At 43.6% G+C, this 27,822-nt stretch overlaps 1 protein-coding gene across 1 annotated transcript in view; it reads left to right on the top strand.

The window, feature by feature from the left end:
• LOC124264981 (splicing factor 3A subunit 3-like) overlaps positions 1-27,100 on the top strand; it is a 49,973-nt gene extending 22,873 nt beyond the window's left edge. Inside the window, exons 9-17 of the mRNA XM_046699763.1 lie at positions 9,084-9,149; positions 10,710-10,778; positions 12,163-12,230; positions 14,149-14,259; positions 14,837-15,068; positions 15,939-16,049; positions 16,412-16,502; positions 25,892-25,947; positions 26,499-27,100. Of these exons, the coding sequence (XP_046555719.1) occupies positions 9,084-9,149; positions 10,710-10,778; positions 12,163-12,230; positions 14,149-14,259; positions 14,837-15,068; positions 15,939-16,049; positions 16,412-16,502; positions 25,892-25,947; positions 26,499-26,576 (882 nt within the window). The 3' untranslated portion in view covers positions 26,577-27,100. The remainder of the gene's footprint in view (positions 1-9,083; positions 9,150-10,709; positions 10,779-12,162; positions 12,231-14,148; positions 14,260-14,836; positions 15,069-15,938; positions 16,050-16,411; positions 16,503-25,891; positions 25,948-26,498) is intronic.
• Positions 27,101-27,822: the final 722 nt, after the last annotated feature.

The following is a 27,822-nucleotide window of genomic DNA, read 5'->3' on the forward strand; positions in this document are numbered from 1 at the left end:
ATAGATCTGTTTGCCAGCAGCCAAAACCATCAACTGCCAGTGTATGTATCCCCAGTCCCGGATCCAGCGGCTTGGGCGGTGGATGCTCTCAGCCTATCGTGGGAGGGACTTCACGCAGCATGCGCTTTCACCAGTTCTATTACCCAAAGTTCGCGAAAAGTCAAGGAGACAACTTGCCACGACTGATTTTGGTCACGCGCTTGGTGGCTGGGCCAGGAACTGGTTTCCGCTCTAAAAAATCTAGTGGTAGGAGATCCCTTCCCTCTACCCACGCGGAGGAACGTTCTCTGCACCTCACAGCCGCTCTTCCGTGATCCTGCTCCAGACCGATTCAATCTGCACGATGGACCATTTGCAGAAAGCACTGAGTGCTAAGTGTTTTTCGAGCTAGAGCAGCCAAAGCCATTGGCGACAGAACACAGAACTTCTACTAGACATTTGTAGGCTGACGACAAGTGGCAGTCGCTTGAACGCTTTTGTGTTACCAGGAAGCAGGATCAGCTGAAAGTGTCTCCCTCAGTTCATAGCAGACTTCTTACTTTATCTCCGAACGCCCAGGCGCCTGAAGGGAGGCACCATTGCCAACGCATTTGGCGGCAATTAGCTCTGTTTTAGCGATTCCCACTGACAGAAGGATTTCCAAAATCCCAAAATTACAGGCCATGCTTCGCTCATTCCGACTTGAAGACCAGAAGTTGAAGTTTCAGATCCGGCATGGAATCAACACTGTTTTAGACCATCTCCGTGGTGCACCTTATGAACCTTCTTTGATAACGCTTCCCTCGCTGATTTATCCAGGAAGACGGCTTTTCTGTTGTCATTAGCGACCGCGGCTAGAGTGAGTGAGGTTCACGCCCTTGACGCGTGACTAGGATCAAGTTTGACGCGCCGCCGTCATGGTTCTGTGCACTTAGGTCTGTGTTGGGATTTCATCGCTAAAACCAACTACCAGGTCAACCTGATCGCAAGTTTTCCATCCCGCCATTATCATCTATTGTTGACTCTGAAGGCGATGCGAATTACTGTTATGTCCGATTCTGGCGCTCAAAACTTACATTGATCGCATTTCAGCAGCGCTCTGTGGTACAAGGAAACGGTTATTTCTTTCCCCGGTCCCAGGCGTCACAGTCAGATGTCAGCAAAAACACAATTGCCTTATGGTTAAGAACAACCATTCTTCAGGCATATAAAGCGCTGGGCTGGACCCTTCCCACATCCTCTCATCCCCACGTAGATTCGAAAGCACTTTGCTTCGACTATGGCACTTCACAGTTATTGCACTGTGTCATCCATTATGCAAGGTTGTTTTGGCGGTCGGACACAGTGTTTGCCAGTCATTATTTTTGATATGACTGTCAAGGGACGCTAACGATAAAACCACAGAAGCTGACCATTGGTGGTTGCTTCAGCAACTCACCATTCCTCGAAGAAAGTGACCCTCCTGCCTTGTGTTTTCCTTCCCACAGACCACCATGTGGGGAATGAGTTGTTTTTCTTCAGAAACAACTAGGTATGTCAGTTAAGGAGTTATCCTTGTTTTTCAAGTCCATGCTTTTACTGCATTCCTTAAGCTTTCAGCTTTAAAATTAGTGGTTTCTTTTCATTTAAGACGAGTCTTATTTGCGAACTACCGCTACCTGATCGCCACTTCGCTAATTCGCCTCTGTTATAGGCCGCTATCAACACTTCCCGAGCACAGGGTTACGGATTGAGCTGGCTGCTATTACGTAGTGGCCGGCGATCCCTCAGATGACTGCGCCCACCTTCCAGCCTGCCGGATAAAGTGCAGGAAGTAAGTAGTGCAGGATTAGTTTAAAATTTAGTAAAATCTAAATATTTTTATATTTGTATACTTATCCTGCACCTACTTATGCTAAGGGCCCACCCTGTGCTATCAGCTACCTCCCCGCTTACTTTTGCCATCTGTGGGATTTCTGGCAATAATCTCGAGGTGGCTGGACGCCACCTTCCGGTGACGCATGCGCAGACGAGTAAGCAGCCGAGACCAGGAAGTGATTGCAGTTCTACGTCTTTTTGACATCGTCTGGCAAGCCACGCTTTTCGATCCGTAAGCAATAAGTGCAGGAAGTAAGTAGTGCAGGATAAGTATACAAATATAAAAAATATTTAGATTTTACTAATTTTGTCTTGTGAGACCACTCCTACAGGCCCCTCAGCGCCCCGTACAGCCAAGAGCAGGTAACTCTCGCCATCTACCTCGTACCCCACTTTTCATGCTGTCGTTTCTCAGGAAGGACGTGCCTGTGTTCATTCTCAGGAATCTTTCCTTGTCCCTAAGAAGATGAGTGATAAGATTCGAATACTGTATGTATGGTTCCTTTATTTAGATGGAATTCATATGTAGGTATTTTCATTCATGAACTGTTGTAACTTTGCTGGTGGGTCGTCTGTTTTCCTGCCATGTGACAAGAAAGATGGCGGACCACACGCTTTCTTCTCCCTTCCTTTATTATTGTTAGCGCTAGGCTCACTCTATGGTAGGGAGTTTATATATAATTATTTCATATTACCGGTATATAGTAGTGGGGATATCTCAAGCAGGATTCTCCATCTAAGAAATCTTCCTAACAAAAGAGGAGTTTTTCTTTCTAAGAGGCAGGGAGTTAGTGGGCAAAGGTGGTTGAGTAAACCCCTTTTCTTTTTTGCAACTCAAACCCCGTCTCAATTTATCAGTTGCTGACATATCATCTCTTTTGGGTATTTGCCGGAGGTACTCCCAACCCGAGCTTTGGCTCTGGTAGGGGGTGGTCCTCTGAGAGCGTGCTTAACCCTAGCCTCGTCTCGGGGGACAGCCGCTCCGTGCGTGTTCTTCCCAGTCCAAGCTATGGCTCCATTTCTGGACTACTTCCCAGCGCCGACAACGTGGGTCCAGGTCCGTAGTTGTCCGGCGTTCTATCCATGGGACCTCCGAGTGTGCTGGCTGCCTCGACGTCCTTCGGTCAGCCGAGGCTACCTGGGAAACCTGCCTCCACAGGCTGGTTCCCTCGGGCCTCGGCGCCTTGGCATGGGTTGGTCAAGCTGGGAGGTTTGCTTTCCGCTCGGTTTGTCCCTAAAGCAGGTACCGCATGCCAGCGGGCAGGATCATCCCTTCTGTCGGCCCAGACCCCACGGAGTCCCTGTCTTGCTGGTGAAGCGTTGGTCCCGGGTAGGGTGGCTGAAACCCAGCTCCGCATCTTACTTTAGCTTGGGTGAGATGGGTATCTCTCTCCTATTAAGTATTCGGACACGATTTGACCTCCCAGAGCTCAATCGACGGTACCTGATGAGGGGAGGGGTTGTACTTACTCCCGTGGTAAATGACTGCATCTATGCTGTCGCCTTCAGGGGATTCGTCAGGGCACTTCCTAGTTTCGGCTAGGCAAGGATGAGTGCCGACTGAGGCTGCATGCCTGTTGCTCAGTTTTTGCTGGTTACACAACAGGCGCTCATGTCACTGCCCCCACCGGATGACACGTCATGTGCCACACCAGTGTGGCAACTGACGGATGTCCACTCACATCTGGCAGATGATGCTATCAGGTCATGTGTTAGCCAGATAGTGCGCTGACTCGGGCTGCCTGTTGCTCAGTTTTCACTGGTTACGCAACAGGCACTCATGTCATTGTACTACCGGATGGGTTCTACCCTGTTTCTAGGCCACTGACAGTTGTATGCGTGAGGCCGCGGAGGCAGTCGGCACCTTCAAGGACTCAACGGCCTTGTTGGAGCAACCCTCCAATTCTCGAGCAGTCCCTCAGGTGACCCAGCACAAGCAGTCCAACTTTCCCTGTAGGCGGTCGACTTTCCATATTCCTAAGGGAGTGGGAGAAAGTCACAGCCATGGGTTCGGTTACGCTCAGTGCCGAGGTCCAATCGTTGCTTGACGAGGCAACCAATGGGGATTCAGACCTATACTAACCTTAAGGGCTGAACAGCATGATAGAGGTTCCGTCTTTCAAGATGGAGACACTTAAGATCAGTGATCTCATCTGTAGAGGCGGGGATTCGCTCATGTCAATCGACCTCAAGGACGTGTACCTGGATATCCCGATGCTCCCCGAGTTCAGGAAATAGCTCAGGTTTTTTCCTTTGGCATTGCCAAGGGTGTTCACCAAATTCATGTTATTACAACGCAGGTCGTCAGGGCACAGGGCAAGTGTTGTCACTATATCTAGACGACTGGCTACTGAGAGCATATGCCAAGCAATCCTTTCCGTGATGAGTATTTTCACTAGCGGGATTGGATTATCAATCTCAAGAAAGCCGAACTAGTGCCTACACAAGCTCTGGTTTTCTGGGGAGAGAGAGATTCGAGACATGGTGTAGTGTGGTGTCTGTCTCCAAACTGCCTTACAGAGGGTTGCTTTGCAATCTCTCGAGTTCCCCATGGCCTCGACACGGATATGGCTCCAGTTGCTAGACAACATGGCGACAGTGGTCATAGTCTGGCGTGCGCGTCTGAGGATGCGACCTTTACAGCAGGCGTTAGCACAGGTGTAGCCTGACTCGGAGCGTTTTCCACAGTCAGAGTGGCTGGTTCCTCACTTGAAGTGGACAGACGCCGGGAATCTACCCAGTGGGTTTTCCTGGAGACACCGACGCCATCGATATCGAGTCAAACGGATGCCTCGCTCACAAGCTGGGGCGGGGTTCTGGGCGACCTCACTGTTTTCGGTCAGAGAGCGAGTCAAGACTGCACATCAGTGTGCGATAATCTGAGGCAGGGTGGTACGGTGTCTCCGTCTCTCCTGCAGGAGGCGTGGTAGTTTCTGCTCTGATCAGACAAGTTCGCCGTATGCTCTTCTAGGGGCAGTGGTTAAAGCGTCCAATCGTCACGCTGAAGACCCAGGTTCGATTCCCCACATGGATACCATGTGTGAAACCCATTTCTGGTGTCCCCCACCGTGATGTTACTGGTACATTAAAGTGGCATAAAATCAAACTCACTCACTGTTTATCTCCCGGAGGTAGACAAAGTTTGTGCAGATGCACTTCCACGGCGTATACTAGCCATGAGTGAATACTCGATTGGGGAATATTCAGGCTTGCCTCCGGGTTGTACGGGTTGTTACGGGTGGATCTGTTTCCCTCTGGGGTGACAAACCAAATACCGGTGTTTGCTCCTGGATTCCGGATCCAAAGCTCGATTGGACGGACAGGGTTCTGTGGGCATTTCCACCGATACATAAAGATTACTAAACGAGTGTCTGTCAGATACCATTTATCTTACCACGAGTTGTTTTAAAACGTATTTAACGAGCGAAAGCGAGTTAAATACGTTTTGAAACAACGAGTTGTAAGATAAATGGTATCTGACAGACACGAGTACAGTAATCTGTTTCTTACACACCATAAAATCGCACCATTTTATGGTCGAATAGATTCAAATTTCATGTTTTCTCATCGTGGAGGTGCTTAATAATACACAACACAAGCGTTTATGAATGAGTGGCGTCACTTGGCTTCCTAATCACTACTCATCCCCATGTGACCCTCCACAAAAAGGTTTCTGCCACCTCTTCGCATCATCAAGGCAATAGTGATAATGATAACTAGATAAGATCACAGAAAATTAATTAAACCCTCTAAAACGATGATGTTACCATGCAAATGTGGATGATTTTAATTCTTGAAAGCGTAAAATATTTGAGCGAGTGACGTCATCGTTATCGCTTGGTGGTTGTCGTCATCGAAAGATTGTTTTGGATATCTCTGCACATTGGGGATCTGTACTTGTGTACCAGTTTACGTTCAATGTTCTCCCAACCTTTGAGTGTGTGTAATTAGGTGCACCCAGTGTGCTTAAATGAGACATTGCTGAGGTTACGTTCACTATCAATGGGGGACTACTCTTCTTTGCCACATCCTTCTCGTTTTCCCGAGCCAGAAACTGCCACTTGGAATGTAATGGAATTTACGGAGTTTTCAGTATGAAATGTGAGTTGATTACATACTGCATGGTATCAAGACATAAACTTTTCATTATCATGCGTCGGTGGAATATCTTGAGAAATGACTTATGTGTAGATCAACCGTTCTTGTACATGTTCGATTGAATAGAAAGGGCGTGTGCGCCATTTGCACTCATGAAGCCTTGCAAAGCGTGCCATGTCGTACATTGTTTCAACGAAAGTGTGTTTTGGTTCTGATTGTCATGAGTGAATTTCACGATAACATTTGAATCACATAGTATCTCGGAGCTGGAAGTGAGTCTTCATCATGTGTATCAGTGAAAAATGTCATCTTCATCAATGCATCAAAGAAACAACGAGGCAAATCGATCTCACAATGGACAGGCACTGACGTTATCGTGTCAGGTAATTTTGCAAGACGACACATGACACTTGTCTCATCTCTCCAGTAAAAGTACCAGTGTTGTACATTTTGAATATTCGAAGGGAATCAAGGGCTTTATCTCTAACGGTTATTTTCACATAATTGTTTACACAGGTATCACTGATTGTTGGTGCCATTTTGAATTCATGACTAGGAATCAAAAGTTTTAATAAAAGGAATTAGAAAATAAATAGATTCGTGTTATATTTATTCTACTTGTGACTCATTGTATAAATACCTGTTTATGTTGCAATCGTGAAAATAACAGGTAGGGGTAAAGGGGTATTTTTGGCACGAGTAACAGGTTTTTGTTCGATTGAAGCACGAGTAACTTATCAATGAATTTTAATCAGGAAAGTAGTCCGAGATAACCTGACCCTAGGTCATCACCATGGAGTAGCCAATCACGGGATTAGAAATCGATCTCACACATATGTGTGATACCAGTTTTCTCACATGGGTTTCTCACCCACGGGTGTGTAAGAAACCTGATTCCCAGGGTTCCCTCGCAGCTTGTCACCCAACCAGCTCGACTACTGGTACTCCTTGTATATCGTTGGTCAGCGCAAGGCCGGTTTATGGTAATCATCAGGATGCTGGCTCAGCCTCCTGTTCCATTACCCATTCAACCGGAACGGCTATCCCAAGCGGAAAGCCCCACACGAATCCCAGGATTCAGTCGGTGGCTTGGCCACTGTCCGGAATCACCTCCAGGTGAGCAGAACTCCTGCACCAGTTGCAGACAAATTCTTTCTTTTCGCGGAGGGATTTGACAAACGTTAAATGTGGGAACAGATGGGCCTGTTGTGCGCGCGGGTGTGTTGGCAGAGGGATTCTTGATCCCTTTTTTTCTACACATTTAGTCAGAGTATTTGGGGTTTTGCAATCTCGATGAGAAGCCGGCTCCGCCATGTCTTCTGTCAGAGGATACTCCTCAGCCTCTTTTGTCAAGTACCTCTCTACGACATGATACATGTCTTAGATGTCCGTACAACTCTCAAGGCTTATATATATAGGGATAAACAACTGTTCTGCTATGGTTACACAATGCCATTTAGAAAGTGGTCAAACGTAACATATGTCAAACTGTACTGCTATTATGGCGGTGGTACGGCTGGCATTTCGGCGAACAAGCAAGCCATATTTAGATGGCTTGTCTCTGCCATTGTTTGGGTTATGTTCCCAAGGGTTTAATTCCCCAGAGTTGTGGTAAACTCCTTCGGTTTGGGCAGTGACCACATCAAAGGCGTATGCCGTGGCACTGCCCATTCAGGAGATCCTGCTCAGCGGTTATTTTGAGCCATCCGAGCACGTTCATCCACACCTATCAGCTGGACAAACATTCACGTGCGCGTGCTCGGTTTGGCCAGACTGTTCTCCATGCATTGGGCGGAGTTGAAACTCTCTAGCCGTTTGGGCTCTCAAGATTACATCATTCTGCACTTCCTGGTATTGGATTATGTCATTCCTCCTTTTATTGGTTATGGTATTTGGTGGTGGTATTTTCCCGCACTTCCAATTGGCTTGTACGGCGTTGTACTCGCTTCACTCATTATTTCCACCCCACCTCGCTTCACTGGCTAGGTGTATGTTACTGGGAATTGTTGTCGAGTCCCCCATATTCTTCCAAATTGTTGATTGGGAGGTGGGGTTTATTGATACGCTTCTAAGCCAATCAGCGTATGAGCTTGGCATTTCTACTCCCTGCCCTAAACCACACCCCTGACCTGATTGACATCGGCGGTCAGGTGACTGGGTAAGTGTGTTTTGCTATCTCCGATCGGTGGTACATTCCATTGGAGAATGGGTTTAGTTTTGTCAGATAGAATGACACTCCTGACTCTGTGGGAGTCTCTCTTATGCTCATATGTACCCCAAGGAGGACTTCGTCTGAAAGAGAATCGAACAAACCTGTAGAGGTTTCTGATTCTTGTCCTCCTTGGGGTACGGCCACCTGCCTCCCTTCATTCTGTCTGATCACGTTCAGCATGAAAAGTAAGGTACGAGGTAGACGGCGAGAGTTACCTGCTTTTGGCTGTAGGGGGCGTTTAGGGGCCCTGTAGGTGTGGTCTCACAATACAAAAACGAGTTTTTGTTTTGTAAATATATGTATTAAAATATTGTTACAACTGTCATAGGATTTTAAAATGGACACTTTAATGCTTATATGTACCCCAAGGAGGACTTTCTTCAAAGAATCAGAAACCTCTACAGGTTTGTTCGAAGTTTGAGTGAGTAGGTGAAGATCAAGATAGATGTGAAACAAGATCTTGTGTTGGTGTGACATGTTTGTAACAGCTGGCCCATGAAAATGAACAGGTCTTTAAAATGCCCCAGTTAGAAATTGTCATGCAATAGATATTAGGACATATATTTATACCAGAAATGATGTCATTAAAGTGGAAATGTGTATAACTTCTTTTTCAGGTAGCATGAGGCAGGGTACTTTAACTGTGCACGTCTCCAAGTTGGATATGATGTAGCAGAATGGAAATACAGGGACTTTTAAATGTCAGTAGAGGGGCTTGCTTCAAACTTTTGCAAGCTGTTTTTAGTCAGTTATTTATTGTCAAAGCCAGCAAGGTTCACTATGACATCTACCAAGATGTAACAATACTGAGCCTACTGTGATATGGGTTGATACCGAGAGAACATTGCAGACATACAGTTCAGCATGAGATCAAATTTATCTGTTTACCACGTTTATACAGATCGTCAGGTGTGCATGTACTGCTGTATCTTTGCAGGAGGTTGATGGTGTCCAGAAGGAGTTTGAGAAGATCTGGTCAGATGGGATGTTTCCAGGCTGGCCGGTCAGTTTCCTTTTGCTTTAGTAGCCAATCTCAGTCTTCTCTAAGAATCAGTGTACAAACTACACCTTGTCTAAGCTGGTTGGTCCATTTTGGTAATACATTAGTACACAAACTACACCTTGTCTAAGCTGGTTGGTCCATTTTGGTAATACATTAGTACACAAACTACACCTTGTCTAAGCTGGTTGGTCCATTTTGGTAATACATTAGTACACAAACTACACCTTGTCTAAGCTGGTAGGACCATTTTGGTAATACATTAGTACACAAACTACACCTTGTCTAAGCTGGTAGGACCATTTTGGTAATACATTAGTACACAAACTACACCTTGTCTAAGCTGGTAGGACCATTTTGGTAATACATTAGTACACAAACTACACCTTGTCTAAGCTGGTAGGACCATTTTGGTAATACATTAGTACACAAATTACACCTTGTCTAAGCTGGTTGGTCCATTTCTGTAATACATTAGTACACAAACTACACCTTGTCTAAGCTGGTAGGACCATTTTGGTAATACATTAGTACACAAACTACACCTTGTCTAAGCTGGTAGGACCATTTTGGTAATACATTAGTACACAAACTACACCTTGTCTAAGCTGGTAGGACCATTTTGGTAATGCATTAGTACACAAATTACACCTTGTCTAAGCTGGTTGGTCCAATTTTGTAATACATTAGTATACACATTAGTGTTAGCCCAATCTAACATGTAAATTAGTCTTTACATGCCCAGTGTATGTTTAATTTAATATTTGTTGCCCAGTTATTAATTGAGTCTCTCTTCGGATGACTTCATCAAGTGTAATAAATGCAGAAAATATGATATCTTTAAGTTTGACATAATTTCTTGGCAATGTTGGAGAAAGTAGCCATTGACATACCGATAAATATTCTCCTTACCAAATTTTCATTCATAGCATGAAAAATATGTAAAAATGATTTTGACCTGTATTAGACACAACATGAAAGGACTGTTTTACCATGTAAACAATTCCTTGATTGGATGCAAAACAACAGATATGATGTTCATATTAGTGTTGGGAATTGGTTAAAATCTCATAATTGATGATTGGTTCATAACCATCGATCAATCATCGAAAATAATTGGTTAGCATCATTTATAAAATTTGTTACTGCACAAAAAAATAAGGAAGAAAACCATGTAGTTATTTTGGGGTTTTTTGGCAAAATTTCACATCTTTAAAGATGTTAGTGTACTAGTATGTTAGGAACATAAATTTCTTGGTGTCTTTAAGATAAATTCAATCATGTTGGATCGAGCTTGTAGTGCTTATGAAATGTAACATACAAAACCAACCTTGTGAAACATATTGTTGATGAAAACAAGTGTTCCAGAATTGTTTGTGTTCGATTATGAGAAAACATGATCGATTGCTTGGTCGTTTAGTCACTACGACCAATCTTCGATTATTTCAACTAATCAGATCACCACTAAGTTCATATATGGTTTACACAAACAAATATTTCCAGACAGTGTATACAATACATAATGATGGACATACAAGTAATGAAGATGTCTTGGTTTGACAGAAAGAAGCAACAGGAGCCCTCACCCATTCAGGAGCACATCTTGACCTGTCAGCATTTTCGTCATGGGAGGTATGTTTGGAAGGTGGGGTTGTACAAACCCTGTGTTGTTATGTTCTTAGATTACAGAATTGCATAACAGTTGAACCCTTTCACTATTTGGCACTCACTAATCCAGGGCTCCAGATAATTTTCAACATCAGGAGTACGTACTCCTTTATTTTTCAATATAGGAGTACTCGAAAAACTTAAGAGTACATTTAGAGTACTGAATGGAAATTAGTAATCAGTATTCTTGTGTTTCGTTTGGTATATGCACCACAACATTGCTACTCTTGTGTAAACACGTCAATAAACAATAAAACAATACCTTTTCATATAAATACGTCTGTAAATGATTCGTACACCATTGCTGCGGTGCGTATCTGCTACGTTTTCAAAATTATTTCCTATCCTTATCGTGCATATTTTTTATCCGTACATACGTCGATACGGCCCTTATCTGGAGCCCTGCTAATCCCAATCTCTGTGAAAAGTGCGGCATTCTGGGAAGTTGGGCCTTTCATGTTAAAGTGAAACGCTCCAACTTTCTGACATCTTGCTGGCACCTTATAATTATCCCGCATAATCAGCAGATACCAATTAGCATAAGTAATTCACTGGATTTCAGACCAGGAAGAGAGGATTTCACTGACAGCACGGTGGAAACCCCTTGTAGGCCTCCCAGATGATGCTTACCAAAACCTTAAATGGCTGTATGGGGGTTAAAAGTTATAGGTGTTGGGATACATTTTTCCATGTGTATATTTTGAATTCAAAACCTTGATTTAGGCCTAGTGGTTAAAGCTCATCACACCAAAGACTTGTGTTTGTTTCCACACATGAGTACAAGGTGTAAAGCCAATTTCTGGTGTCCCCCACCATGATCTTGCTGGAATATTGTTAAAGCAGTGTAAAACTAACTTCACTCACTCACTCAAAACCTTGATTACACCTGTTACATAAATGTTATATTGTGGCTGTCTTCACAGTCACTTATCTGTTAGCTTTCCATTATTAGTTGGGCTGTAAATGGTATCTTTCAACTGACCCCTTGCATGCAGTCAGAATACCCCACTTCTTTCTTGTGTGTGCTAGATGCAGTGTCCATGGATTGAATGGGAATATGCATGTATGCCTTTCATCCTTGGTCTCTTTTAGAAAGAGTGATACACAAGATAGAGGACTGAATTCACACCAGCCCAGCCACGGTTTGCCAGATTTCTTTTGTTGCTCCATCAGTACAGAAGTTGCCTGCTGACCAATCCCATTTCTTTCTGACATAAATATTGTTCAAAACATGTTACGTGCTATGTATCCTAATACTTATAGTTTCCGAGGTTTGAGGAGTTTCACTTCTCTCAGGAGAGCCATAACATGGCAGCCCTAAGATTCAACTGTGAGTTGTTTGTTGCAGGAATTGGCATCTCTGGGATTGGATCGACTCAAGTCTGCTCTGATGGCCCTGGGTCTCAAGTGTGGCGGGTTAGTAGAGTGGCCCTGTTGTGTAAGGGACCAGTAGTGAAGGATCTGCTAGTTAGTAAGAAACCAATTGAATGCTGTTTGGATCTTGTTGTAATATTTGGACTGATGTTCACCTGCCTGACAGAGGAGTGTGTTCTCTTAATGAACCATCTGTTGTGTTGCCTGTTACTTGTTAAATGTTGGATCATGGTCACCAATGGTCAGTGATTAGCTTTATGCTGATGTGGGAGGGTACGGCCTGTTACATTTTATTTCTGGAACTTGGAAACTGTTTTGTGCTATATGATGAAATTTTACTTATGTATGAAATGAATGTTGAACTTGTGTCTTTGGTGTTTTGGGATTTCTACAAAAAAATTCTTTCCTTGGCCAAAAATTGGACTGGATTCAAATTTATGTGACATCCAGTTCTGGAGAATAAATTTGGAACCGTGTCTTATCTTTTTATGAATCTTTGCATATATGTATCAATCACATGCTAAATTAGTGCAATTTGATGTTTGGGGATTTCTAAAAGTAATATGTTTTTGTGTTTTCTTGTTTTACTTTGTGCATAGTGGTTACAATGGGGACTTGTTTTCTGTTTGTAACTAGTAGGTTAGTAGCCCACTAACATCTGCACACCCTTCGCCATTTAATCCACTCCTGTTCCTTGTTGTTCTGGGCAGCCTCCATAACCTTGGCCCTCCTTGCTTTGGCATATTGTGCAGTAATATGTTGTATGTATTGTTGCATGTTCCGAAACAACCATTCGTGTGATATATATATATAATATACAAAATAAATAAGAGGTAGAGGCATATATATTTCTTTCTGTTGATACTGTATTTGGCAAGTTTGCCCTTACTGGAGGTGATGTCAGTGAAGCAGTAGTGTTTTAAATTTGTTATTAAGCCAGTCACAGCTATAGGACTCGGTTACTGCATCAGACAACATTAGTTGATATTGATATTGATGAGGTCCAAATAATAGAACTTTCTGTTGAGAATGTTGTAGGGAAAATGTAGAACTGCTTCTGTTTTTGTGTATAATGTAAACACCTTTCAACATTTTTATCCCCCGGCATATAGTGTAGGGGCGGGATATAGTCAATGCCTTTTCTGCCTGTCCATCTATCTGTAATCTTTTTGTTTCCAAAAGCGTAACTCAAGAACCGTTTTTCAATGAAAATTGGTAGATAAATCAGACAGAACCTAAAGTTGTGCCTTTTGCTATTTACAGATTCTTGGAATTTATATTTTTCTTCATTTCCATGGAAACAATTTGGACAAAGGGGAGGGAGTTGGATTTTGTTTGCAGAGTACTGCATAACAATTATTACTATTTAGGAATTTTAAGAAAATGAATTCCTGTTTCCATGTCAACAAGTTTGACTTTGACTCTTGTTCAGAGTGGTGTATTTTTATGGACCATATCTCTGAAACTAATGGGTATTCTTTCATGAAACTGTGTGCACATAAAGACCAGGGCCTAGACTTTCGAAGCTCTCTGAGAGCTAAGATAGTCGTAAGTTAATGTTAATGTATGGCACTTACGACTATCTTAGCGCTAAGAGAGCTTCAAAAATCTAGGCCCAGGTTGTCAACTGCTGCCTTTTGCTATTAGGGATTTTTAAGATTTGTTTTTCTGTCCTTTGACTTTGATATTGTTGTGTACCTTATGCACTGACAGATTAGACAGAAAGTCTCTCGTCATCAAGTTGGACTTCAAGTAACTGTCAGATGATTTGTTCTTTCAAATTTGTGGGGGTGGGGGTGTCTTTTGATGACTCTTGTTACATTTGAAAGTGTTTATGAAATTCAGATATGTATGAGTGATAAGAGTTCTGCAACTTATGAAAGACTGTATCCAGGTCACACATGAGCTTGCAGTGTAACTTTCTGATGTGTAGTGATGGATAATGTCATCGGTGTTGCAGTACACTGGAGGAGCGAGCACAACGGTTGTTTAATACCAAGGGCAAGAATCTTGAAGACCTTGACCCTTCATTATTTGCCAAATCCAAGCCAGGGAAAGCTGGCAAGAACAGGTACAGTACAGAATAATTGATCAATGCAGAATATAAAGGTCTCAATGCGGTCTTCCAAAATGTCCTCATAGTCACAATAAACTTGCAAGGAGTCGCAACAATCACAACTAGTCGCAAAAACAATCGTACTACTCGTACGCAAGTCAGTCACAGATGTAGTTGCTGTGGTCTCTACCTTACCCTGATTTCTTGAAAGTTTTTACTCAAATTTCAAACTGAGTTTGACAATTTGAAACAGCTGTATTTTTAACTCAAGTGTTTTTTTAAGATAAAAAAGCCAAAATAACTTAAGTAATCTATCCACCAAACTCAAATTGTCTACTATGTTGTGTGTAATATCGATTTCAGTTTATTTTGGTCATAGTCAAATTCATACCCTGTTCGGTATAAACACAAAGATGTGATTGGTCGCCAAATAGTATGTGACCAGTGCAATCGCTGGTCACAGGCAGGTCTCAGATAAATAGTGTAAATATACCCTTAAAAACAAAATGAAATAGCAATGTGAACCAGTTGTTTCAAATACAAGTAATGATCATGTGAGATACACCTGACACAGTTGTTGCTGGTGTTGTAGGGACTCTGAGCGGCAGAGAGAGATAGCTGCCCTGGAGGCCCAGGTGTACCGCTTTGCCGAGATACTTAGTGAGCAGCGAGCAGCTACACGAGACAATGTGCAGAGCAAGCAGGCCCGCACTGGGGAGGAAAGGGAGGAGTCAGATGAAGAGGAGTTCTCTGATGATTCGGATGATGATGAGGAAGATATTCCCTACAACCCAAAAAACCTTCCCCTTGGTTGGGATGGCAAGGTAAGGCTATTTACAGTGTGTAGTTTGATAGCTCTGCTGGGGTTTTTGTGGAAGGCCTTATATTCATCTGGGCAGTAACTGAAGCTCTGGATGAGATGTACCACTTCTTATACCTCAATCAGGTGTGAGAAAACTGAGCTGTTCTCCCTTGCTACCCTCTTGTCAGTTGATACAACACTATAGGCAGCTTTCTTTGACTTCGGGACGACCTCCTGAATCCTGTCTCTGGAAGGGAGTCACCGTCCCCTGACAGTGAAGCCTATAAATATTTCCCTGTGAGAAGGTCCACTTATGGACTTTCTCCCTGCTGAACATTTCTCAACCACTGTCTCGATTGTTGCACTTGTTAGCACTTGTTAAGGTAATCAGATCTACTGTATATATAGTGTTACATGAAGTGATCAGACTGCACCCTCCATGTAAGGAGCTATTTAGTGGTTATAATGATGCATTGTTAAGATAATTATGATCAAGATTCCACCTATTATGTGTATTACTGGTTTTGAAACAAAGTCTATATATGTGTTAAGTAATGACAGTTTGCTATTGTGTGATTAGGCTTACAAAGTTTAGGCAATGTTTATGTTAACTGAGCTTTTCACTGAAGAAGTTGTAGGATGTTGTATTGTATATGAGGGAATGTCCAGTATGCCCCTAAAGGATTTAACTATAGATGGAATATTGTTAACTTGTTTTAATTGTGTTAAATCATTTTCTCATAATGTATAACGCAACATTTGCTATGGACGAAAATAGTCTTTTTTTGGTCAATGATACGGTCCTTAGCAATTGTTGATTAGGATACCCCCTGTGAGGCATGTCCTCCTCTTCTCGTATAGAGCAATGGGTGATCTATCTCTGTCCTTGCAGCCTATTCCATACTGGCTGTACAAGCTTCATGGTCTGAACATCAGCTACACCTGTGAAATCTGCGGCAACTTTCCCTACCGAGGACCCAAGGCATACCAGAGGCACTTTGCGGTGAGTTGCACACACTCTCTTCTCTCTTGAGACAGTGATCCTCTGTGGGAAAGGAATTATCATACTCAAAAATCTTGTACATAGCTACTCTTTCTGTCAAAACTGTCATTTTGAAGGACTCTTTTCGCTGGTGCATGTTTGAAAGCCGCTCCAAAGCCTCAAGAATTATGTGAGCTAAATTATTTTCAATAAAGCTTAATATCTATTATTGAGACACAGGAAATATTTAGTTATTGTGTCAATCAAAGGAAACCTGAATTTAGTAGGAGCTTCCTTGTGGGATGTTACCTTTTGAAGCAGGGGGAACATTGTGCCATGCTGCATGTGTAAATATGTTGTGAACCTCTCTTGTTATGTTTCAGGAGTGGAGACATGCCCATGGCATGAGGTGTTTAGGCATCCCCAACACAGCTCACTTTGCTAATGTCACACTCATAGAAGATGCCCTTGCTTGTGAGTGTGCTCTTTCCTTTTACTAGTTCAACTGGTCATCAGTTTCACCTTGGTAATAACTTTAATAAATAGCAGCTTGTATTTAGCAACTGAATTTGGTACATGTTCAGTAACTAGTAGAGCGTTTGAATGCTAACGAAGTCACAGCCAGATTTGTTCTACAATATATGAAAGTCAATTTTCAGAATGAATTTGTATCTTGGGACCAGTTTCTGTATTTGAAGAAATGTGATGTAAAGAATTACTACTGGTTCAGTGGTCATCTCTTCAGCTATTCACCAATAATCAACTCTAATAATCACCTGCACATGTCTATTACAAGCATGTGTGACAAAACTATTGGGGAAAAGGTTGTCACTAGATTTTGCATGGTGTATGTCATAAGAATGCTCACACATATTCTACAGAATTGCTGAATTCATTAAAATACCGAAGTAATCACTCAGCACTGGAGTACCAAAAACCTTCCACAATCTTTATCACATGCATCTGAGAAGTTATAATGACTCAAAGAAAATAGTCACTTAGTTTTCAAGAACAATGTTGTCTAAATGTTTTTCCCTGGAATGATGTCCTGAAAGTTTGGTTCACTGAGTTCACATACTCACACACTGCTGTTTAACACTATATGGCGTCTCCTGCAGGGGCTGGATCTGGGTGTCAGTGACTTGATTGATGGAATGTCATAACAGCTATTTCCTATAGTATCAGTCACTGGTTTGTTGTAGCCGATAATGTCCAAGCCAGTGTCATTCGTCATATTTCTTTTCATACTTACTGAAGTCATATTTAAAACCAGCATCATACTTCATTGCTCATCTCTCATTCTCTCGAAATGTTCCTGTGTTGTAATCACCATTAACAGGAAAACACCTTCAGAAACAATTCCCCCGTGCAGACTTACCGGAACCACATGACCAATCCGATTGACTTCTACCTCTCCTCATTTTTGCCCAACAGTATGGTTGGGGAAATATTTTTTTGTTCTGCAATCTAAGCCATCCTATCTAAATTGTCAGCATTACAACCACTCTTATTCACAGTAGACTGAGAGAGCGTTGAGAACATGGGACACGAATCTCTGTGGTCTGCTCAAACCGGATGCTCCTCCGTTCGTGTCTTGCATTGCTTTGAAACGCCTGAACGGTCATGAGAACAACCCGGTCCATTCGTTGGACTCGCAGTCGGACGTGCAGCGAGAGCGACTCGACTACAGACGACTAATGCGTGTCGGCGTCGACACCAAAGACTCGAAGCGGCTGCACGCTGAAACGTTAGCCCAAAACAGGCATGTTGTCGCTGTCATTTTCACCATCTTCAGAAAAAAATGTAAAGGAGATAGTGAGTTTATAGCAATCCATTCTCCAAAGGAAGAGAGACATATGAATAAGGAAGTTAAGTTGGAACTTATTTCTTTTCACTCTCTCCATCACAGGATTCAACACAAGAGTATGTAGAAATTGGCAACAATGAAGAAGTATTCATCTTCAGAGAAGTCTTCTTCCAGCAGTAGAATTGGGTTTCGTGAAGATCACAAGTTATTGGCATGGATCATAGATGGTTTACTTCACCTTCAAGGGATTCATCTCCTGCTGATAATTACTGCATGAAAGGGACACTGACAATACCACTGATGCAGCCCATCTTGCAGGTAGCAAAGAATAGGGCCTGTAGGTCTTGCAAGGAGCTACTTCCGGTACTAAGCTGGTTCCTGGGACCCTTTGTGTGCGCCAACTTCCGATATGTGAGATGGAACCCAGCTTCCTTTTGGTACCAGATTTCCTGTACCATGTGTATATTCTGGTTCCAAATTGCGTGACCACCAAATATGACTTTACTAGAAATGTCCAAGTGTACAACCAAGCTTGGCTGTCACAGCTGTTGACAGTCATAATAGTTGGCTACTTTGAGGATGGTTAGATCGGAAATTTGTTATTCCTGCAAGGATTACCAGTTCCTTACTGTCAACTGACAACCATGAGACCATTCGAAAAAGGCGTGAAACATTTGCAACCGGAAGTACTAAGGTCTCGCGAAGTGCTGTGACCTACTTACAGGTCCTATTTGGAGAATTCCTTTGCAAAGGCTGCAAGAACTCAAATGTTATTGACACCAGCACTCAATCCCGAATGCTTCTTCTTCATCTTATGTAACATTTTACAGAGCTCCAGATGTAGATGAACATTATCCTTTCACATTATATTCAAAGACATAGAAAGAAAAAGAAGTTAGCAAGACTTAGTACTACTACCAGAAGATCTTTCTTCAGGTTAGCAGTGTCTCGTGCATTCAATGAATAAATTTTTAACTTACCTTACCATAGGTCTTATGCATATTACCTTAAGCTCCGCTTAGAAGAGATCAGACAGTCGTTCATTCGCCATTCTCTAGAATGGTTGCCTCAGGTATCTACGAGTGTAAAGGCACGGAAGGGACATTATCTCCCCTCTCGCGCAAGCGCGGTCTATCCAAAAATCACTTTTACTTTAAGCGTGCTACATGTCAGATGTTTGTTTTCGCTAGCTCGTTACGTACTTTCTCTTTCAGATTTAAGTTATTGATTGCTTTTTAGTAGGTATGGTTTTTATTTCTTATTCTTCTTCTCTGTGAGGGTGAAGAATATAATAAAAGTAAACTTCACCTACCTGGGTGCCTCGTGTTTCTCACTTTGGTGTGGGGTGTGTTCCCACGCTGCGAGTGTCTCTCCACTTAGCATGTTTGATGTATTGCATACTCCTATGTCTCTTTCATCATAATGTTCATGCTTGGTGTTCCTTCATATTTTTGCCTAATTTTGTGTTCTTATCACCATTTTACCTGCAGGGTTTTTTTTCGTCGTGTCTGTTCTTGCTGTTTGTGTGTTTACGTTTTGTTACGTTTCGACTTTTTTTGTGTGTTACAGCTTTTGCATGACCCAGCAGTTTTGTAGCATCTGCAGGGTGCAGAAATCTGCCAAAGATCCCCACCCGTGGTGTCCGGACTGCGCCACTGTCGTCTGTTCCCCTGACCAGCGCTGTCAATTTTGCGCTGATTTCAAGGCCTACATAGCAGCCAAGAAGAAACGGTTATCACAGCGCAAGAGGAAGATGTGGTCTCCTGGTTCTTCAGTGGGATCCGATCCCCTCTTCCTCGGATGCCGGATGGACGTTCCTCTCCTGCAACAGTACAGACGCCTACCCCTGCGCCGCATCTGTTGACGCCTGAAGCCCAACAACCGTCTGATGCTTTTGTTGATTTGTCCCGACCAGATGCTCTATCACATCTGGAGGTTCAGAAGCTTTTGAGGACGCTTCTCTGCCGGCTGCAGTAGAAGCCCAAGCCAGCGCCGTGCCAGCGCCTAGCGCTGCCCCTACGCCTAGTGCACTCCCGGCATCGACGACTGCAGCACTTAGCTCTGATGTTGGGTTGTTTTCTCAACCAGCGCTTTTGTTTTTATTCCCTAAGAAGACACCTGTCTCTACGTTGTCTAGAGAGAAAGACTTGCAGCGGCAATTAGTGGAAGACCGTTCCCGATGCCAGGAGGCTGAGCGTTCGGGCGTTCTAGGCATTCTCGCTCTAGGTCTCCTCGTCACCGCCGTCGATCCAGGAGCAATCGACTTAGCTCTGATTCTTGTCATCGCCAGCGTTCTAGGTCGCCGACTCGTGGGAGGCGTTATCATTAGTCCTGTTCTAGGTCTCCTCCTGTGCGCCGCTCGCCACAACGAACACGTTCTCCGACAGTTACTTTTAGCACTGATTGTCAGGTGTCATCAGAGCGCCTGACGCCTGCTGCCTTTGGCCAACGATATAATGCTCCGGACGTGTCTTGGGACAACAATGATGAGCGTTATTTCTCTCCCGACTATATTGAGGAGACGTTACCAGAGGAAGAACATGGGGGTACCTACCTCCCCCTATCCTCCGTGTTTGAGTGGATTGCTGTTAGACTGCCGGACTGCCCTTCTCCCTCTTCAGGTGACAACTTGAGAGCTATTAGGATTTCTCCTGAATTACTCCTCCCGCCTCACCCGATGGTAGCCGATGCTGTGGCTTCTTTAGATGCGGATTTTGCTAAGCTTTCTCTCAAAACGACTTTTAAGGCTCCTAAGTCACGGAAAGGAGACTATAAGATACATAGTTTGGATTTTGCCGATGGAGGCGCGGCTCACGATGAATCTCTCTGACGTTTATCGGGCTCTCCACAGTCGTCTTATCGTGTACAGGATTCCAAGATGTTGGCCATTGATGCAGAACTTAAGAGGATGTTAAAGCCCGTTTCGGCGTTGCTTGGGATCTTACTGAAGACAATACGTCGAGGATTGAACACCTTACCACCCTGTTCCAGTGGCAGGGTAAGGAACTTCATGATTTGCTGGCACACCTCAGGACAGCGTTGGCCATAACTACAGCTGTTAGGCGTACAGGTTTCCTCGAGTCTTGTTCCTGGCAGTAGAGTTTAAAAGGAAACTCCTGAGAGCTCCTTTTGCGTCTCGCTTATTATTCGATGATAGGATTCCCCGAAGTCTATAAAGAACACGCAGAGCTTACGAATACGGAGGTGTCCTTATCTACATTTAAAGCGTTGAGTTCGGCCTTTCGTGGCAGGTCGGCTACGAGGGGTAGGGGAAAGCGTCGATACGTCCCCAGAAGAGATACCCCCTCTGACTACAACGCCCCTGTCACGCGTGTATGCTCCAGACCAACAGCTACTGCTTGCAGACAACATCCAGACTTTGCTAGAAAAGCAAGCTATAGTGCTAGAACCCCCAACAGTCCCCGGGGTTTTACTCACCTGTCTTTCTTGTTCCCAAGAAAGACTCGGGAAAAATGCGCATGATTCAAAACAACCACCTTTACCTGCTGGAACAGCTTCATGCCAAGGTTGCGCCCGGGACCGCGATCCTCAGTTGCTTCGCAGACAGATGACTTTCGCTATGCATCTTCTGGAGCAACTGGGGTGGATTATCAACACGGACAAGTCGCACCTGGAGCCGTCCCAGGAACTGACATTCATAGGAGGGTTATTACTGACTGCGACCTAGTCAGGGTTCCGCAGGATCCCTGGAGGAAGATTGTCAATTTCGCCAGCCGGGGTCTGTCCCAGCCACTCACGCTCAGGGAGTGGCAGTCCCTCTTAGGCCTCCTCACCTCAGCCCAGGACTTGACGCTCAGAGGTCATCTGATGCTCCGGCCGTTACAGCGCTTCCTCTTCCTTACATCCACAGGCAGACGATCTTCAGTCGAGATTCCTCCTGCCTCTACATCTCCATGCTTACCTCCGCTGGTGGACTGTAGAGTCGAACATCTGCGTAGGTGTCTCCTTGACAGAGTTTGTTCACGATCACGAACTTTTCGTAGTCGGGGCCGTAGACGCGTCTCTTCAGGGCTGCGGTTCGACATTGGATTCCTCTGCTGCGGAACACCAGGCTCCTGATAGCGAATTCTATGGTGGTGTGGTTGATTCGCAACCAGGGAACAACCAGGTCCAAACGGTGTTGGAGCAGACCTTCCTGTTGGCCGATCTCCTGGACAACAATGGCATCAGAGCAAGAGCCCGGCACATCCCAGGTTGCAAGAACGTACTAGCAGACGCTCTCTCAAGGCCAGGCAAGCCATCGCCAACAGAGTGGATGCTACATCCAGAAGCGTTCAACCTTCTATGCCACAGTCACGGTCGCCCTCTGATTGACCTGTTTGCGACCCAGTTCAACAAACAGCTGCCGTTGTGCGTGTCTCCAGTTCCAGATCCGGCGGCATGGGCAGTCGACGCCATGTCCTTGTCGTGGGAGGGTCTGGACGCATACGCCTTTCCACCTCCAGTTCTGCTGCCAGCAGTATTAGCAAAGGTCAAGCAGACAGTGGCGATTCGTCTGCTTTTGGTTGGGCTTTGGTGGCCAACCAGAACTTGTTTTCCAGATCTGCGCCATCTCGCCGACTCGATTTCACCGACTGGGACTCCGCTTTGGTCGACCGCACTCGATTTCATCTGTTCGGTTGGATCATCTGCAAAGGGCGCTAAAGGCTAAGGTTATTGCTCGTGCTCATCGAGTTTCCACTAGATCACTCCATGATGATAAGTGGAATTCTTTTAGAAGTTTTGTGCACAGAAATCTATGTGGCATAAAAGCCTCTCCTCAGTTTATAGCAGAGTTCCTTCTTTTCCTTCAGAAGTCCCGGCGTCTCAAGGGTAACACTATAGGAACGTATTTGTTGGCTCTTAACTCTGTGTTGGCAGTCAAGTGTGACAAGAAGATTTCCAAGGTGCGGGAACTCATCGCTTTACTTAAAGCGTTCAAGCTGGAGGACCAGAAGGCAAAGTTTCGTCCTCCTGCTTGGGACCTTAACATCATTCTTCGGCATCTGAGAGGTCCGCCTTACGAGCCCCTAGACTCTGCTTCTTTTGAGAATCTCTCCAGGAAAACAGCTTTTCTCTTGGCCCTGGCTACGGCGGCTAGGGTCAGTGAGATCCACGAGCTTAGGATGTCACCAGGGTGCGTTTTGAGCAGTCGCGACATGGTCCTGTTCATCTGGGACTGCTTTGGGATTTTGTGGCTAAGAATCAGCTACCAGGACAGCCGGACAGAATGTTTTCAATTTCTCCTTTGTCTTCCATTTTTGGACCACACGAGGCTGAGGAAGAGCTGCTTTGTCCTGTGAGGGCTCTTAAGATGTATCTTGCCAAGTCATCATCCAAGAGGCAGTCTCGTAAGAGACTGTTTATTCCCTTTTCCTCGGTGGCTAAAGGGGAAGTTAGTAGGAATACTATTGCCCTCTGGTAACGTACGACCATCCTGGCCGCCTACGATGCACAGGGTCTACCTCATCCTACAGCCAATAACCCGCACGAGATTAGAGCCCTGGCGTCCACTATGGCTCTCCATAGGAACTGCACCGTTCCAGCCATCATGGAGGGATGCTTCTGGAAATCCTCTACTGTCTTCGCTAGCCACTACCTGCGGGATTTGGCTGTTGAGGATGTGGAAGGGCTGCAATCCTTTGGTCCTCTGGTGGTTGCCCAGCAACTCACCCGACCTACCGCCCATTAGGTAACTTCTTCTTCTTACCTTTTTGGTCTTAAGGTTAACTTACGCCCTGGGTGTGTTTGTTTTCCTCAGGGTTTCCTTGGATTACTATCTGTTTCCTGTTACAGGCGCCTCCTGATTCAGCGTGTCGACTCAGTTAGTTCTCTTTGGTTGCTCTTGGCATGTGGTCTTAGGATGGTCCTCTGGAGCCCGACACTGCCGTCCTACTGTCCAATCCATATGCATAAGATCTATGGTAAGGTAAGTTAAAAATATATTAAAATCTAAATATTTTAGATATTTAAATACTTACCTTACCATAGGGCGGTAACTCCCTCCCAACGCTGGATGCTCCTCCCCTCTCTGGGCTCTTCGGACCTGGTCAGTAAAAGTGATTTTTGGATAGACCGCGCTTGAGCGAGAGGGGAGATCACGTCACTTCCGTGCCTATACACTCGTAGATACCTGAGGCAGCCATTCTAGAGAATGGCGAATCAACGACTGTCTGATCTCTTCTAAGCGGAGCTTAAGGTAATATGCATAAGACCTATGGTAAGGAAAGTATTTAAATATCTAAAATATTTAGATTTTAATCATTTTCAACACTTTAAAGAATCCACATACAGACAAAGAGAAAATGTTTCTGTCTGCTATGGTCGCTCACAAGAAGAATCAAGAATTTGTCTCTGATCACACATCATCTCGGCTTGAGGTAGGATTTAACCACAAGGAAGGAAGGAGGACAACTAGACAATTTCATGTCACACCCATGTCATCGATCTTAGGATCAGAAGATACTGGAGATTTATCCCTGTGCCCAGTCAGAGCTTTTTGTATTATTTGAGAAAAAGTTCATCTAGAAGAAGATGTAAGAGTCCACTTATACCTCTGTCACCGAATAATTCCAAAGAAATTTCAAGAACAACATTCTGGATGAGAGCAGTTACTCTGAGAGCTTATAAGGCAGCAGGTTTGGATCCTCCTTCAGCTTATAATCCACATAGAGTCAGAGCTTTAGCTTGGATATTCGCTTTTCATTGCAATTCTTCCATTCCGTCAGAAAGGGAAGGCAGTTTCTGAAGGTCTGGAACCATTTTTGGTATCTATTATCTCTGGAGATTCTGCTTCAGAAGATGATGCTGGCATTATTCTTCAGTTTGGTCCATTGGAGCACAACTAACAGTTAACCATTTAATTCAGAGCATGAATGATATGATTCTAAGATGTTTAAGGCCTATTTTGAACATATAGTCCCTTAAGATCAGCAAGTCTGATCAAATCCACACAATCACAAAACATTTACGCCTTTTCACCAAACAGAAGATTGGTACCCCACAATATAAACCTGAAGGGTGCTTCTCCCTATATATTAAACATGGCTTCTTTTCCCGGAATAACCGCATTTGAGGTTTTCGTTTGCTCCCAGGTTTTACTTTTTGTAAGTAAGACTAAAGATATTCATTTATTCTTATCCTGATTCAAATGCTAAACTACCCATCCCACCATCCCCACTCCACTAAATTGTGATATTTCAACCCTTGAAATACGAAATGCGAGACTGACCAGTCAACTGGATTGCTCATGTCATGCTATTGTGCCAGCACTGGAGAAGGGTGAATTTTGGGAAATTGATTGATTTGTTGAGGATCACAGCACAGAAAGTTTCCACTACATTTTGGGTGAGAGAGAAAAGCAATTGATTAGGAGTCAGGATATAAGTATAAAAAACAAGTGTAGAAGTGAGCACAGCTCACATACTCCCGCTTCCCACTTTGGGACATGGAAATGACTGATATTGATATACTAGTATATAATGTGACAAGGATCAGCAGCTCACAAGACTTTCTCCTTGATTCTACTAAACTTTATATACATGTTAGATAATTGTTTTGCCATGTACTGATTACAGTAATAATTTAAGGAAATTTTTTGTGTTTTCCGTGGAAACCTGACATACAATTGAACTTGTTGCACACAATGAAGTGGACGTAGATGAAGATTGTTATTTTTTAGCACATAGCATATCTGTGGGTCATGATTAACTTGTGTATTAAGTTTGGTGAACCTAGCATGTATAGTTTCGATGATATGCTGTGGCCAGGTAACCATCAAACACATTTTGCACCAAGTCATGTTTACATGGAAACAACAACAAAACAAATTCTGAAAAACTTTAAAATAGCAAAAGGCACATCAAAGGGTAATGATTAACATGTGTGTGAAGTTTGGTGAACCTAGCATGTAAACTTTAAGAGATATGCTCCCGGACAAAACCATCAAACACATTTGGCACGAAGTCATGTTTCCATGGAAAGCTATTTTGATGGCTGCAACAGTTTTCCAATAATCCATATATGATGTCCAGTGTTATAACTTGCTATGTTGTAGTGTGGCAGAAGATAAAGTCAGGGAAGGAATCAGACCGATGGAGACCAGACACAGAGGTAAACTAGACCACTCCCTCTTGCCTCTCCACTACTCAGTCTCAACATAAACATATTTTATATGTGCACTGCATTTGATTAGACAATGTCACCATTTGCTGTCATAATAGTTAACAGTTTCTGTGTGATAAAACCTGATTCAGAGTCGTCCCACACTTGTATACATTTGACAAAGAGGTCCTGGCTCCCCTCAAACTGAAATGATACAACTAGTCCCAGTGATTTGAACGTACTTCCTGTGACAACTTCAGTATCCTCATCTTATCAGATGTGGATAGACCAGCTGAATATCCAACCAGTCGATCACTATGTCAGTTGTCGCCTGCTATCCCTGATGGTGGCTCCTGTACCTGTTGATACAAAGTTAGTCTGAAATCGTCGTCTGCTGGACCATCTATTTATGACCAAAGTGATATTACTATGTTCCTATTACTTGTGAGTCCCAGGAGATAACACCCAGACAACTTCACTTACTCTGAATATTACTGTCCTGTTCAGTCAATCACTATGTTTTTCTTGTGTGTGATTTAACTATCTTCACACTGCTTCAGGAAGAGTATGAAGACTCCCAGGGGAATGTCGTTAACAAGAAGACCTTTGAAGACTTGAAGAGACAGGGGCTGTTATAGCCAGGAGTTGGTGCTGCCATCACATATGTACATACAGCTACTGTAACTGTCTGTAGCCATCATGGAGAACGTGATGAAGATACTTGATGGGACAACCAGGTAACAGCAACACATATTTGATGTTGTAGTTGATTGTTACATCGGTATGGGGTGGGGAGGGTCTTAAGTGAAAATGAAAAATCTGAAGTTATCATTGTGTTGTACTTGCGGAACAACTAGAGGAGCAACAACTAGAGTGATTCTCAATGTTTTTCAAGTCTGAAAACAGTTACATCAAAGGATTCTGTTGATTGGTAGCTCAAGGACATAACTAGTTAGGCTTGTGTCATGCCCAATTTTATTTTAATGAGATACTGAAAGTCTCGCATGAAATGGTATTGATATCAAGCTACCAAGGACATAACTAGTTAGACTTGTGTCATGCCAAATTGTTTTTAATGAGATACTGAAAGTCTCACATGAAATAGTATTGATATGAACTCTCCTGTCTCTGTATGGCCAAAATAAACCAATGTGACACTTAATTTAATTGTTCTGTATCGGTTGTATTTCATTATCTGTTATTTTTTAATATGCCTTACTTTTCTTGGAGAGAGTATAACTGACAAGTCAAACATTCTTACAACTGGCAGTCCTAACCAGGACATAATATACACAGCCACTGCCATTCTATGGATTCCAAACAAGCCCCATCTGGAATAGCAAAGCCTTAAGGTTGCCTCCACAACATTTAGGCATGTATCAGTGACCTGAAGTACTGTACTGCCTGCTGTATACCTAGATCAGTAACCTGTACCACTACTACTGGAAATGTTACTTCTGTTCATAACCAGGCCACTTGTCACATGTGAAACTTGGTATGTTCATGTGACTGATCACACAAGAATGTAGTAAAAGATAGGTTAGATATGCAGCTCTCTTCCCTCCTAAATGCAAGAAACATTTATTAAATCCATAATCAGGCTGTCATGGCTGATGTCCGAAGTGCTGTCTATATTCATCTCTGATCTGTAATGTTTTCTGATGCAGTATAATGTGTTCAATGCCTGTAGCTTGTCTATTGGCATCACTGCCAAATGCAGTAGATTTTTACTTTATAGTTTCACTTGGTCATGTGAAACCCTGTCTCCCCAGCCCATACAACAGTACGTGTACACATGTGTTACTGTTACCTGGTTCTCCCATCAAATATCTTGAGGCTTGTGCACAATGATGTTCTTCACTATCACATGCTAAATGCATCATA

This window comes from Haliotis rubra, unplaced genomic scaffold (genome assembly GCF_003918875.1).
Source record: "Haliotis rubra isolate DU_JTF1 unplaced genomic scaffold, ASM391887v1 Scf953, whole genome shotgun sequence".
Taxonomy (NCBI): Eukaryota; Metazoa; Mollusca; class Gastropoda; order Lepetellida; family Haliotidae; genus Haliotis; species Haliotis rubra.